The sequence below is a fragment of the Cygnus olor genome, chromosome 2, assembly GCF_009769625.2.
Source record: "Cygnus olor isolate bCygOlo1 chromosome 2, bCygOlo1.pri.v2, whole genome shotgun sequence".
In the NCBI taxonomy this organism is placed as follows: Eukaryota; Metazoa; Chordata; class Aves; order Anseriformes; family Anatidae; genus Cygnus; species Cygnus olor.
Window position 1 is genome coordinate 14,638,885 of NC_049170.1, and position 15,074 is coordinate 14,653,958.

The 15,074-nt window shown below is 33.9% G+C and overlaps 1 protein-coding gene across 8 annotated transcripts in view; it reads left to right on the forward strand.

The window, feature by feature from the left end:
* Window positions 1–15,074, forward strand: part of CUL2 (cullin 2) — a 49,329-nt gene that overhangs the window by 27,467 nt on the left and 6,788 nt on the right. For all 8 annotated transcript variants that reach the window (XM_040547793.1, XM_040547790.1, XM_040547797.1 and 5 more), the window contains 12 exons: window positions 491–587; window positions 679–789; window positions 2,030–2,192; window positions 3,372–3,496; window positions 5,091–5,198; window positions 8,016–8,075; window positions 8,457–8,585; window positions 8,677–8,763; window positions 9,284–9,436; window positions 9,813–9,890; window positions 12,596–12,662; window positions 13,305–13,507. In XM_040547793.1, the coding sequence (XP_040403727.1) occupies window positions 491–587; window positions 679–789; window positions 2,030–2,192; window positions 3,372–3,496; window positions 5,091–5,198; window positions 8,016–8,075; window positions 8,457–8,585; window positions 8,677–8,763; window positions 9,284–9,436; window positions 9,813–9,890; window positions 12,596–12,662; window positions 13,305–13,507 (1,381 nt within the window). The remainder of the gene's footprint in view (window positions 1–490; window positions 588–678; window positions 790–2,029; window positions 2,193–3,371; window positions 3,497–5,090; window positions 5,199–8,015; window positions 8,076–8,456; window positions 8,586–8,676; window positions 8,764–9,283; window positions 9,437–9,812; window positions 9,891–12,595; window positions 12,663–13,304; window positions 13,508–15,074) is intronic.

Here is a 15,074-nt window from a genome sequence, read left to right on the forward strand (position 1 = left end):
TTGCCAAGTACATTATTTGTTCTACTTGACATCTGCATGTTGATGGAATAGCAAATATTCTGAAAAGCACATACTAGGATTCTTGGTGTGATGTTGGCAAAAATGATTCTATTGGCAGAGACGGGAGTGTGGAAGTGATCTGTTCAATGAAGGCTACAGATACAAGGTGGAGCTTGATGTAACTTTTAAAGTTCTTGCTTAGACTATGTAGTTTGGAATACTTAAATCCTTAGCAAATATTTGAAGTTTCACGTTCTGCAAATGCTTGTGAATAGTTTATGAATTGCCACTTCAACAATTTAAACATACAGGAGAGAAGAAACAGCGTATTTATTTATTTTGAGATTAATCCTATTCTTTTTTGGCCAATTTAAGCAGAGGAATTTACTAGAAAATGTTTTCATCTAATACAAAGTTATTTCATTAGGCTATCGGATTCGTTACACCTAGATATCTCCATTCTCATGAATGTTTGTTTTGACTGTTTCAGTGATCGCTGTGGAGAAGACCCAAACCAGAAAGTAATCCATGGGGTTATTAACTCCTTTGTTCATGTTGAACAGTATAAGAAAAAATTCCCCCTAAAGGTAGATGCACATTTCTGATTTATATTCTGAATTGTGAACATTAGTCTATTATATGCATTATTTGCACTTAAAAAAAAAATCTCCCTTTTAGTTTTATCAGGAAATTTTTGAGTGTCCTTTTCTGAATGAAACAGGGGAGTATTATAAACAAGAAGCTTCAAATTTATTGCAAGAGTCAAATTGCTCACAATACATGGAGAAGGTAAGAGATTATTTTGTACATGTGCAGTAACCAAAATATAAGATTACCAATTTAAAAATGATTCATGTGTTCCTGTTCTGTTCCATATTTGTTCTTTCGTGTGCTTTATTACAGTTTGAGATTATTCTGATGGTATGCTGTATCTGAATATAGATTAAAAACTTTGCCTAGATAAATTATTTTGAAGCTAGCAATCTATAATAAATGATAAACCAATTGCATGAAAAGTAAAAATAAATACAGATATTTAAAAAACAGCAGGTTGATCCTTATTGCTTCCTCACTTTTTTGTTTTCCTTCTGTTTTTCATAAAAGCACTTCATCTGTAAGATGAGAGTTTTAGCAGTGTAATGTTTAGGGAAGACTATATGGTGGAGTAGTTACAGAACATTTTTTTAAGATTATATATTCTGAAGTAGGTCTCATTTTGTTTTGCGGTTTATGAAGTCAAGTTTTGGTACCTGTACCTTGGTTGAGAAGGCAGAGATTAATATAAGACTAGGAATCAGTCCTTGGTGCCGTGCTGTTCACAGTAACAAGATGGAAAAGTTGAAGACAGGGCTGGGAGATTGGTTATAACTGTAAGAAGCATAAAGTAATGGTTGAACACCTGAGGTGAAATTCAGGGACAGGCTAAGGCTTCAACTGAACTGCAAGAAATGCAGATTTATCTTGCTTATCATTAGTGTTCTGCAGCTGTGCTAGTCTCCCTAGCATCCCCTCATTCACCGGTTATAAATACTTTTATGTCAGTATTCATGACTTCTTTTATGGTAATACCTATTTCATTCATTGAGATTGTAAAGAGAGTTCTTCTGAATAGCTCAGGTGTAGATCTATACATGTCGTATGTATACATATTTACATACAAACAAATGGGTTTAGAACAGAAAATTGATTTTTATGTTTATATGTGTATATTATATTCATACTTTCTCAGAAGGAATAAGAAGTGTAGTAGGAGAAATTGGTCACAAAGTCGAAGGAAGAAGAAATTTTGAGGACTATTGAATGCTATTAGATTTCTAGTAGTGACTGAGAAATAGAAGATTATGTTAATTCAATAACTGCCTTATTCAAATCAACAAATTCAATTATTCAGCATCTTGGGCGAGTTCGTTTTTACCTTTTGGTTACTCATTTCTGTCTCTTATTCTATGTATTTATACTATTGTATATTCATGGATCTAGGCTGTTTGTTAGTATTTCATTTGCTCTCAGTTTGAAAACTTGTCTGTAGGTTTTAGGTAGATTAAAAGATGAAGAAATGCGGTGTCGGAAATATTTGCATCCCAGCTCATATGGCAAAGTGATTCATGAATGCCAACAGAGAATGGTAGCAGATCACTTGCAGTTTCTACATGCAGAATGTCACAATATTATCAGACAAGAGAAAAGAAGTGGTAAGACTCACTGATCTCAAAAAGCATGAAGTGTTTTTTTATTTTACTCATTTAGCATTGCAATTTATTATTTTTATTTAGTGACCTTTGATGCACGTAAGCATTTTCAGCTAATATATATTACTCATCTAGAAAGCTCAATTAAATTCCAAATGAGGTTTTTCTTTTACCTTTCAAGTTGTCATTGTTCTTCCAAATATACAGTCTAAACCTTCTTTTGCATTTTACTGTTAACAGTCCTTCTTTTGGCCAAAACTCTTTCCCTTTCCTTGTCTTAGTCAGCTTAAAAACGCACTGAAGTCTTGTGTCCTATAGAATTAATCATATTTTATGCTTGTGTTTTCATTTGTAAACCAATGGCTCTGTCTTTACAGATTTCTTCATCTTCATTTGACGGGTCAGGATTATAAAACATTCTGGCTTCTTTCCATAGCCACTTTTTATTGTCCTGAATTTTGTGATCTCCCCTCCCAAATCCTTTTTTACAGAAGCAGATATTCTTACATTTATATTCCCTGCCTGCCTTTTTTTTTTAAAAAAAAAAAAAAAAAAGCTTCCTGATGACTACATGCCTTTTACCCTTGAAAGAATAGTTATTCTTGCATGGAGGATGGTATCTATTATGTGAAACAAATTATTTTTCACAGATGGAATGTATTTAATGCTAGTGATCAATTTCTAAAGAGTTTTTGCACAATTGATCATGGCTTGGATTTTTTTTTTTTTACATAAATTTAATAAAGCCAGCCATTGCTTATTTACAGATTTGCTTACCTGAGAAAAATCTCAAGCCACCGTTGGAGGAAAACAATGTCAAGAAGACATCAAAACTGATCTTAGTCAGTTGCTGCTAAGGGAGACTTAGGGAGGCAGAGGATTAAAAATAAACTAGCACAATACTTTTCTTTACCAGGCTACCTGTCCTTTTGGAGTCTATCCTAGATACGCACTATTAGAAGAGTACTGTAATCCCAATGGCAGTACTCAGTAAATGCTGATACTAGCCCTGCTCTTTCCTTTTCTTATTTTGTCGGCGATTCAGTGTATGTTAAATATTTTTTTCAAAACGGTTGGTCCTGTTTCAGTGTTTGAAAGTTGTGTGTGAAATTATGATACTATATTAAGTGTTGATTTTTAGTGTTTCTAAGCATATTCTATAAAAATGTATCTCTGTTACAGACATGGCAAATATGTATACTCTCCTTCGTGCTGTGTCAAGTGGTTTACCTCATATGATTCAGGAACTACAAAACCATATCCATGATGAGGGCCTTAGAGCAACCAGCAATCTTTCTCAGGAAAATGTGAGTTTCCTTAGGCAGCTGAAATTACCTATTTGATTGACATTCCTAATGAAATGTTTACCCTTTTCTTTTTAGTATATTATGTTTCTTTAATTTTGTTTATATGAAATTGGGTTGGAACTTTATGGATAAATTGTAGTTTCCAATCAGCAATCTTAGCTGTACAACACATACCTATCCTGAGAGTTGATTGTTGTGATCTAACCAGAGCAACTACAGATAGATATTTTTCATTGTTGCTTGTTTAACGCTGTCGTGGCAAGTAGGTCATTTTGTTGTATGTGTTTTTTTGTTGTCTTTTGTTTTATTTTTTTCCCTGACATTTGCTGTTCTCATATATTAGTAACCAGTGATACCATTCAGTTTAATGATGTGTTATTTGTAAAGACTCGACATCCTGTCCTGATTTTGGTGTGGTGTTTTTCACTAATAATTTTGTAGTTTCATGTTTGTATGTGACGTTGGAAAATACTGTAGCTTAATTGCTCTACCGAAGTGTTTTTGTTTAAATTTTTTTTCAACTTATGTGTATTTAAATTACTCAAATCAATTTTTGTTCCTTGAACATTACTGTTCAGAGGAGAAAAAAAATGCCACATGGAAGCTCTTTTGTACATTTATACATCTTGCTGTCTAGATCTGTGCTCAGTGTAGGACAGTGACTTTAGCCATCTTCTGTCTATAAAAATACAGAGACATGAGCTGTTGTAAACTAACTTCTGTTGACCGCACAGGAGTCTGCTTACTCCTCATAGCTCCTCTGTACCTTCAGAAAATGGACTGAAGGATTTAGTAGGACATTTTGCTTTCAAAACATTAAGTTTACCAAGTCTATTATTTCAAGCTAATAGTGTCTCCATAGTGAAATCAATGCAGACCCATGAGGGTGATGAAAATTCACAGCCTTATGTAGGTAAACTCAAAATGTGAAATACTTGGCTCCACTATGTGGAGTACTTTGGCATCAAAACGTTTCTGCTGTGTGACCTGGTAATGCACTTGGGGAGTCAAGTGACATAGTGAGTGCATTGCACACTCTTACATTGCAGCCTGCTATATTATGTGTGCGGGGGCTCCTTGAATTCACATTAGTTGGTTCCACACAAAATATTTTGCTGAAATGTGGCACACTAAATTCAATTGGTAACTGTTCTTCTATGTAGGAAATTTCAAACGTCTCATCCAGCTTTCTGTCTTCAGAGTCAGTAGAAGAAACAGTTTCCTTATTTCAGTGGATTTTCCACTTGATTTCTGTATTTGCATATTAGCATTAACAATTTCTGAAAGTGCTCATAAATTATGTTAGGTTGTTATGGAAAAGATTAGACAGCATCGGAGCAGTATAGACTCAAATGTGTGATTGACTCTAAATGTAGCCATAGACTTTTTAATTTGAAAACATGCTCAAGCACACTAGTACAAGAGTATGACTGCAGAAGCAATCCTCTCAAAGACTTAATTATTAGTAATTTTAACTTTTTATCAGAAAGAATAATAAGAAAAAAATGTACAACTAATGTAGATATAATTATGTTTGTGTGTAGATAATAACCCTTTTCTTAATAACTTGCTTTCTGTTTTATCTCCTTTTTAGATGCCAACTCAGTTTGTGGAGTCAGTTTTGGAAGTGCATAGTAAATTTGTTCAACTTATCAACACAGTTTTGAATGGTGATCAACACTTTATGAGTGCCCTTGACAAGGTAATTTTAACCTATTAAGTTTAAAAAAAAAAAAAAAGCATTGGAAATCAATGAGGAACCCTGTTTCAGGTTCACCAGAATTCTTCAGGGCACCAGCACATTTAATGATAGAATTCTCATGTAGTTTTTCTAGTTTAGAAATGCAATGATATAAAAGAAATTCTAGTACTGGGGAAAAAAATAGGTATGTACAAAGAAAAACATGGTAATACTTAAAATTTTACTGAAAGGAAGACCTTTTAATCAAAAATCAAAACACAAAAATGGAGCTGACCCGTTTAATATAAGTTTAAGGTAATAAATAGACAAATTGTGTGTTGCAAGGGGTTTGGCAACTCAGCAAAAGGTTTTCTACTCAGCACTGGTGAGGCCTTATCTGGAGTACAGTGCCCAGTTCTGGGCCCCCCAGTACAAGAGAGACATGGAAAGAGTCCAACAGAGGGCCAATGAGATGCTGAAGGGACTGGAGCACCTCTCCTGTGAGGAGAGGCTGAGGGAGCTGGGACCGCTCAGCCTGCAGAGGAGAGGGCTCTGGGGGATCTTGTCAACATCTATAAATACCTGAAAGGAGGGTGCAAACAGGATGGAGCCAGGCTTGTTTCTGTGGTGCCCAGTGCCAGGACAAGAGGCAATGGGCACAAAGTGGCCCACAGGAGGCTCCATCTGAACACCAGAAGCCCTTCTGTGCTCTGTGCAGGTGATGGAGCACTGGCATGGGACCCCAGAGAGGCTGTGGAGTCTTCCTTCTTGGAGACCTTCAAAAGCTGTGTAGACGTGGTCCTGGGCACCATGCTCTAGGTGGCTCTGTTCATGCAGGGGGTTTCAACTAGATGACCTCCAAAGGTCCATTCCAACCCTAACCATTCTTTGATAACTCTTAGATGCATTTGAACTTGAATTTGCTTCCACTTAAACTCTGAGTGCTGATAGTGTTACTTACAGAGTGACTTTGTTTAGATTTTTTGCAAGCTGACTACAAAGAATATCTGGAAAATAATATCACTTCAATCACTGGTCATAATAACATTTTCCAGGAGACAACTGCACTTGAATTTAAATAAGCATGTTTAGGTAAAGCGGCTTGACATCCTTTTTTGTGGAATGCATAGCTATGAAGATATTTAAGATAACACTCCAAAGTGTTATACATTTAGTTTCTAATAATAATAATAGTTTAATTCTGCAAAACATGCCTTGGCTCTTGTGAGACTGGGTGGTTCCTTCTCAGAGAAGAACATTTGATCTTATCCATTTGTTAATATCCCACTCTTAGAGATACATCATTGTATCTTTTTTCCTGGAGAGTGAATGTAATGCTTTCCTATCTATAATTTTAAGTCATAAGATGCATGCATACATTTCATTACTCTTTTTCCTGGTGTTTATAGTATTCGGAGTTTGTAGTTAGTCTTATTCAAAGCTTTAGATAAGCCAAGGTTAGTCTGGAAAAACATAGGGACAAAGATATCAATAATACAATTGATAGGTAACCATCTGTCTTTGTGATACTTAGAAATTAATTATTTAGTATTTTAAAACAAATGCTTATTTCAGTACCATGCTGCATCTCAAGTGCAACTAAAGTCATCTACCAGAAGGTGGAGTAAAAGGAGACTGACAGCTACTTTTACTGGTACATAGGCAGTGTACTTTTTCCTGAAAAACTTCGGTTCATCACTTCAGTGATCTTTTTTACAACAAGTATTTAAAATCTTAATCTGTTGCCAATTTTCATGGTCAATATCAAAATTGCTATTGTTTCCTCCAGTATTATTACAAAAGAGTGCTCTAAGCTTCATATTTCCATATTTCTTGTCAAATAGTGCATTCCTTTGTCATAGGGATTCTAGGGACCTATTGTCAAATACTGGAATGTTGAGGCATTGTACAAAAAGTCGTTTGTCAGTTCTTCTTAATAATTATTATTATCATTATAATATTTTCTGCATAGGTTCATTTGAGCATTAATTTTTTGTAATGTGATATAGCAACTCAAGGAAGTAATTTCCTGGACTCTCACTAGTTTAAGTCTTACTGAATTTTGAAGCTAAAGTCACAAACAGATTAAATTCCTAGAAACTAAGGTCATGCAATATTTTTAGGCCAGTATTAAAATATTAATTTAAATTCAATAGCTTATAAACTAATCTCGATGATTCTGGTATCTTTATCGTGCAATTTCCAATTCCAAACTGCCATTATCTCCTTCCTTTTCTATTTCCTCATATTCAGGCTTTCTTCAGCTACCATGTTTTTTGTATTGCACTGCTTCAAATTTCCACATAATCTCTCTCAACAATATTTTTTTAATTTTCTTTAGTCTAACAAAAATCTGAAAACCAAAATAGTTTTCTTGCTTACTGCATACCAAGTATGTTCTTCAAATCAAGCTGTGTTGTCTTGTAAGCTACTGTTGATGTGCTGCTGCTCAAATCTGCTTTATCAGCTTTCCTTAGTTTCTTTCCAATACTTATTGCTGTATACTAAAACCTTCATACTTCAGTGCTTAAGTTTCTAATTAACTTAAACAAGAGAAACTTAATTCTCTCTCCTGCTTTTTGAAGTTAACTCCTATTCCTCTACTTTTTGCACTTCAACTCAAATTAAAAATTAAATTTGCAATTCAACTCAACTTTAAAATATTCAACTAATTCTCACAGAGCAGTAATCCAAATCCTTTTATTCATTGTTTATTTTGAGTTTGATAGGCTCTTGGATGGTCTGTACCTGAACATTTTTTTAATTACTTTAAAATTCATAACAGAAAAAGTTTCAAGTCATTTCCATTTTATGTATTTGCTCTGTGTTCCTATGTAGGCTTTGACATCAGTAGTTAACTATAGGGAGCCCAAGTCGATCTGCAAAGCACCTGAGTTGGTAAGTGATAAGTATTATTGTCGAATGTAATAATACTTCTTTATAACTATCAAACGAATTAGCATAGGGACCATCACGTGAATATCCATTTCTCTAAGTCAGCCTCGGGTGTGTATGTCAGTAGTGGTTACTTAACCCACACACACATTTTGGGGGTATGCAAAAAATGGTGCAGTTATAATTTTTGATACAGAATTTGTGGTTTTGGTGTGTGTAGTTGGTATCTTTTACCTGTGAATACAGCACTTATAATAGAACATGAGACTATGGACTGTGAATTACTTCATGTTTTAACCTTCATGTAGAATTTAAGAGTACTTTGGTATACGTTTATTCTCAAGCTTGACAAGTAGGTTTGGGTTTCTCTTTTTTTAACTTGAGCTGGCCAAATACTGTGACAACTTGTTGAAGAAGTCAGCGAAAGGAATGACAGAGAATGAAGTAGAAGACAAACTTACAAGTTTCATTACCGTGTTCAAATACATAGATGACAAAGATGTATTCCAAAAGGTAACTTTTGATATTCAAATTTAAACTATACACGAACAATGTGGTTATACTTTCAAGAATCCTTATATCTTTTTTTTTTTCTGCCATGCAGTTCTACGCCAGAATGTTGGCAAAAAGGTTAATTCATGGTTTGTCTATGTCTATGGACTCTGAAGAAGCCATGATTAATAAACTAAAGGTAAGGTAATCCTCCTCTAATGCAAAGTAAACAAGCATAAGAGAATGTGATGTTGAGAGGGAGCAGCAGAGGGTGCCAGAGATAACTTAGCAATCGGTAGATTCTGTTTACAATAGTTGAAAAGAAAAATTAAGTTTTTCATAGTGTATGAAAGATATATTGTGAAGTATCACTTAAATATGAAAGTTTTTTTTATGATTTTGGGTAGTTTTATAAAGTGTGTTCAATAGCCTGTTTTTTATATTGTAAAAGTACCAAGCAGCCTGTCATAAACTAGCTTTATCCTTCAATTTTATAAGAAATTGTATTGTTCATCTAAACTAATGTGTACAAAGCAGGATTAAGATAAATTTGATAATTTTCTTTCATAGTGTTTGTTTTCTATTATACCTGGTGTTCTCTGTAAACAGTATATAACACTTCTACTAATTAGATACTCATATTATAAATGTGTGAATGTGCATTATTTATTTAATAATTTTGTTTTCACAATAAAACTTGTTACAATATTTTTTCACAGCAAGCCTGTGGTTATGAATTTACCAGCAAGCTACATCGAATGTATACAGACATGAGTGTTAGTGCTGATCTCAACAATAAGTTCAACAACTTTATCAAAAACCAAGACACGATTATAGATTTGGGAATTAGTTTTCAGATATATGTTCTACAGGTACTAATGTATGTTTATTATTACTGAGTTATTGTACTTCATTTTTTATGTTTTGATATCAAGTGAAATATTTTTCTAACTAGGAACACTTCTCATATGACACCTTGTGATCAGTGTGGAATAGTTTGTTTTCCTAGTTTTAATTTTTAAAATTAACCTGCTAGTACACTAAATAGTAGGGATGCAAAATGCCTTGTGTTTTTTACCTGAGTTTATGTCTCACTGGGGCACGTGTAATGAGCAGTAAAACTTCTGGTCTCAGTTGAGTGTTTTATGAAAATATACATTGTAAAACTGTTTAGTGGTGTTATTTTTTTTTCTTGATGTATATATCATATGACAATGTTAATGCTTTCATTTTTCCTGATACCCTTAGGCTGGTGCATGGCCTCTAACTCAGGCTCCTTCTTCTACATTTGCAATTCCTCAGGAACTGGAAAAAAGTGTACAGATGGTAGGTTAGTAGGAGGCTTCTTGTAAACATGTGGAAAATGTAAAAACTCCAAAAAAAAAAACTATGATGACCACTCTAACAGAGGAAAACCAGAGCTATTTCATTTTGATTGTAAATCAAGGTTACCCTTTCTCTAGTTATATGAAATTTGGAAAGGTCACCCAAATGACATTGATTTCCATGTATGCATTTGCATAACTTTTATTTCTTCTGTTTTCTACACTCAGTGATCGAAGAGGAAAATGCTACTAAATACAATCAAGTGAACTGACTTGATTCTTAACTTTAAAACCAATTCCAATTGATTTTAACAAATTATCTAGATATAATCTAAAAAGTAATATTAAAATTGCATAGACTTCATAGATTAAAAAGCAGATACAACTTTCTTGTCATGTATTTCATATGAGCCACATTTCATTCAAAATCAAACTCATGCAAACTTCTTTAAAGATAATTTTGAGAATTCTCAAAACATTAGAGGTTTTGCTTTGGCCACATATTCTCTTGCTATTTAAAATTATTTCTGTTTTGTACGGGTGGAATGTTTCATTAATTTTGATTATATTGTTACGTTCTAAATGGTAGCGCTGGCTACCTGGGATGTGAGGATTTTCCATCCAATTTTAAGGAAAGACTGAATTTGCCAGTTTTTCTCATTGCCAAAAAATAGCTAGACCTAACATTAGGATTAGTCTGCAAGCCTTACTTTCTTGTTCCTTTCAGATAGGCAGTATGAGGGCAAAATGTCTGGATTTTTTTCCTAAACAAATAAAAATAAGCAAACAACAAAAAATACTAACGCTTACCAGGCACTTGGCAATGACTATGCAGTCTGACTTGTCCTTCATGTCTGTATGGATTATGGTCCATTTTATATTTTAATTTTTCTGTTAGCTTTTTAGCCAAATTTCAGTTCTTTTCAGATGACATCCAAGAGAATGCCTTATCTACTAAAATTCCCAGTGTTATTTCTTCTTATAAGCAAAATGGTCAGACTTATTACATGTGTTAAAATAAAATCTGGTCTTTATAAGCCTTACCATAAATTTCTTTAGCCTTTGGAGAAATTCTTTTCTGTCAGAGTAACTTTTCTCCATCAGTCTGATTAGCCCACAGAATAAGTAACCTGGAAGCCGTCTCCTTGAAAGTTTTTTGTTTGTTTGTTTTTAACATTCTGGAATATCTTTACTTGTTCTTCAAAATCCAGTGTTTTCTTTATTTTCCAAGTTTGTTTGTTTGATTGTTTTGTTTTATGTTTTCTGTCTCTGCACTGCATACTAGTTTCCAGGAATAGCAGGATTGATAAATTGCATATAATACAAAAGTAGGATAATTTTGCATCTTCTCTGTAAACTTGATTTTTCTTATCACAATCCTTCTCTTATTCTATGAAAATTATATTTAAATGTAGGTAAATGTAGTTTTGAAAGAATCTTCTGGTAATGGCATTTCTAGAGTCTTCTGTAGAGCTATCTCATTTATAGATGCCAGACTTGTGTACTTTATTGCCAAATTTCAAACTGCATAGCTAATTTTCAGTTGCACGAAAGCAAGGAACAAAGTTGTCCCATGTTTCTCAAGGAAGAGAGGAATTTTTAATTTAAGTCCTTTTCTTGTTCAGAGGTAGATTTTTTCATGTTCTTGGTTTTCTATGTGTTTATGTGTCTTCGTATATCTTAAATATCAGGAAAAGTTGCTGTCCAGAGTGACTGATGTAACACTTTCCATAATGACTATAAATTCTTATAAAAGGAAAAAAAATCAGGAAGAAGTTAATATTACTACTAATGCAATTTAGGAAATAAGAATTTTAAAATACTGATTTTAAGGAGATGCTTCAATTTTTGATGTCAACATAAGTTTGAAATGTTACCTTCTAAATCATAAATGTGTGTTTCTTTCTGAAAATAGGTTTTGGAAGTTTTTGAAGGTTTACAAGTTTGGCAGCAGAAATTTAAGGATTCCTAGTTGTTTCTTGGTTCTGAGATGTTTTCCATTTGTGTAGTTGTGTCTAGTCGGAAACCGAAACTGGAAGAGTGACAAAAACTATACCTGCCTTTAAGCTAGCTTTTTTTGAAATTTTCCCCTAAAAATGTGTTGAGGAACATAAGATGAGATTCATCTTGAGATTTGCAGGATGAGATTCATCATTGTGTAGCTGGCTGTGGGAAATACCTGTTAACTAAAAGCTTACATTTTTTTAAGGATGCTTAAAAAAAATCAGTAAAATGGGTTTTCTGATTTGATTTTAAATCAAGACAAATCAAATGAAGTCAAAGCCATGGAATACAGGTTTGATTTCACCAAGGTGAAAAAACAAAAATACATTTGTTTTCATATGGAATTGGAAGGAACAGAATAATAAAACATAACAAGATTGATAAACATTGAGGAACTCTGTTGGATTCAGTCAAGTTACACTACTTTTAGCTACAATATTTTATGCTTTGAGAGTATGAATGTCTCAACAATCTTTTTGATTGAGTCATCAAGTGGTATGTTAATGTGTTCAAGTAGTTCACTAACTGACTGATGCTCAATCGCCCATCTTCTAAAAGAAGGTGCTGTCATGAACTTATCAGCAAGGTCTATATCTAATATAGTGAGCATAAAACTAGTATTTCTTTGCTGGAGTGTTAGTGTGATATTAAACTATTGTAAGTTTATATGTGTGATTAACTGAAGTTCATCTTGTTTTGCAGTTTGAATTATTCTACAGTCAACATTTTAGTGGAAGGAAGCTTACTTGGTTACATTATCTTTGTACAGGTAAAAACAAAAGCTTTGCTAACTTACGCTCTAAACAACTGGCAATTGTTTGTTAAAGGTCAAATGACAGCAAACGTTGGAGGTGGAACATTACACTGCATATTAAGTCAGTTTATTATTTTTGCATCATTAAGTAATATAATATTTGCTATTTAATATTTCCAAAATTTGTTTGTAAACCTGCATGTTACCTGTGATTTATTAAATCCAGGGAAAACTAGAGCTGTACATTCTTAATGCACATTCTTCAGTGCCTTTTTTAATCACTATTCTGTGATACTGTGTAAGCTATTACTAATTGAAGCTTGCGTGTTGCAGTGTTGCATTCAGGGTATTTGGAATTTTTTTACTACTTTAAGTTGTATTGCATTATTCAAATTCAACGCTTTCAGTTTTCTCCTGAAAACACTACTGTTGTGGTATTCACAATTAATCAGAGTTCTTTTTTTTTTTTTGCAAACCGTATCCTACGTGTCTAAATTTACAACATCTGTTTTCATGTTCCCATGCCATATTGAGGTCTGAATTGCATGTCTGGAATTGCATGTGTGTAGGAACTGTACGAGTAGCTCTAGTAGTTAGGCTTCAGATGTCTTTTCAGCACATTAATCGGTTTATAAAATACTACTTGTATCATTACAGGTGAAGTAAAAATGAATTATTTGTGCAAACCGTATGTCGCCATGGTGACAACATACCAAATGGCAGTGTTGCTTGCCTTCAACAACAGTGAAACTGTCAGTTACAAGGAGCTTCAGGACAGTACTCAAATGAATGAGAAGGAACTGACAAAAACTATCAAATCCTTACTCGATGTCAAAATGATCAACCATGACTCAGACAAGGTGTGCAGTAATGATATAAAAGTGTTTCATGTTCTCAGTCTTTTCATTCTACTGTTTGTCGAGGGCTTTTTTTGATACAAAACAATCAGCTCTTTTTTTTCTTTTTTTAACATATTATGGGCCTTGTTAGCAATTATAAATATTTATAAGGAAAGAGGGGAAGAAGTAGACTATCTTTGTTCTATATGCCTATAAAAGCAGGGTCTGCTAAAAAGGTAATAATGCTAGGACTGTTTATTGTTCCTGTTGAATCCATGTGGCTTTAAACTCACTACTGTTGGATGGAAATTCTCTTTAAATACATCACTTTCAAAGTAGTGGGATCATGGGAAGGAGCCTGAGTAGTAAATCAAAATGTCTTAAAGAGATCCTTAAAATAAATTTGTGGGGTTAAGAGACTGAAAGTAACAGCAGCCATATACTTCCTGGCTGACATATTAAAGGAGAAGGAGGGAGGAGGACAGAGAGCAAGGAGGGCTTGTGTGAGAGGATTTTTGCTGCATTATCCCAAACTCTGTCTTTCCATGAGTTTCATGGAGTTCTAGTAATATCTGAGCTTTGTTTGTGGTTAAGGCGAAGGTTCATACAGGTACTATTACTGACTGCCTCACACTTCCGTATGACCTACATCAAATCACTTACCTTTTTTCCCCATGCAATGAAGGGCACAGAAGTCTGTTACGTAAGTAATGCTACAGAAGTGCCTTTGCATACCGTACAAACTTTAGTATGTGCTTCCAGCTAGCCCAGAAAGCCCAAGTTATTCAGACAGTATCAAGCAGAACAAACTGATAAGCTGTTCACTTGGCTTATGAGTAGAAATCCAAAGCTGCTCTGATAGCTGCTTTTTTTTTTAACCAGGAAAATGTTAGAAAATGGAAAGTGAGATCGCAAGGAAGATCTGATGCTTGGCTGAAGCATAGGACATGCTTCCAATATCTAGAAATGAGCTCAGGTTGGAACAGTGGCTGGGAAGATGTCTGTTAAACCATGGGTGAAATATAACACTGGGAGCTATTACAGAAAACAGTGAGATTTTTCATAATCTTAGAAAGTTGCCCATTATTTAAAGGATTTACATTTATTTATGTCTGCCATATAAGGTTCATCTAGTTTCTTTAAGCATATGTCATTGAAGGTTGAATGGTATAGCTTTCCAATCCTTTTACCTTTTAATGTTTACCACTGCATTTTCTGGTTCTTTAACTTACAGGCTGTTGTATTCAAACGTATTTGCTAATTCTGTTTTCTTTGCATTCCATCCAGCAATTTGAAAGCTGATCTGTATGCAGTCTATCAGCTTACTCATTGGATAAGCCAGTGAACTTCAGTGGCTTAAACAGTGAAATTAAACATACTGACTTCTCTCTACCTGTGTCTGAGCTACACAGCAAAGTACAATGTATTATATACTGCAGTTTGCTTTTGCTTGTTCTTTTTTTTTTTTAACAAACTTTTGACAAAATCTTTATTGGTTTTGTTTTGTTTTATACTCAACCATATAAACACAACAGCACTAAAGTTTAATGACATTTTTAAAGCTGTTGATCTTTGCCCTTTCGTATTA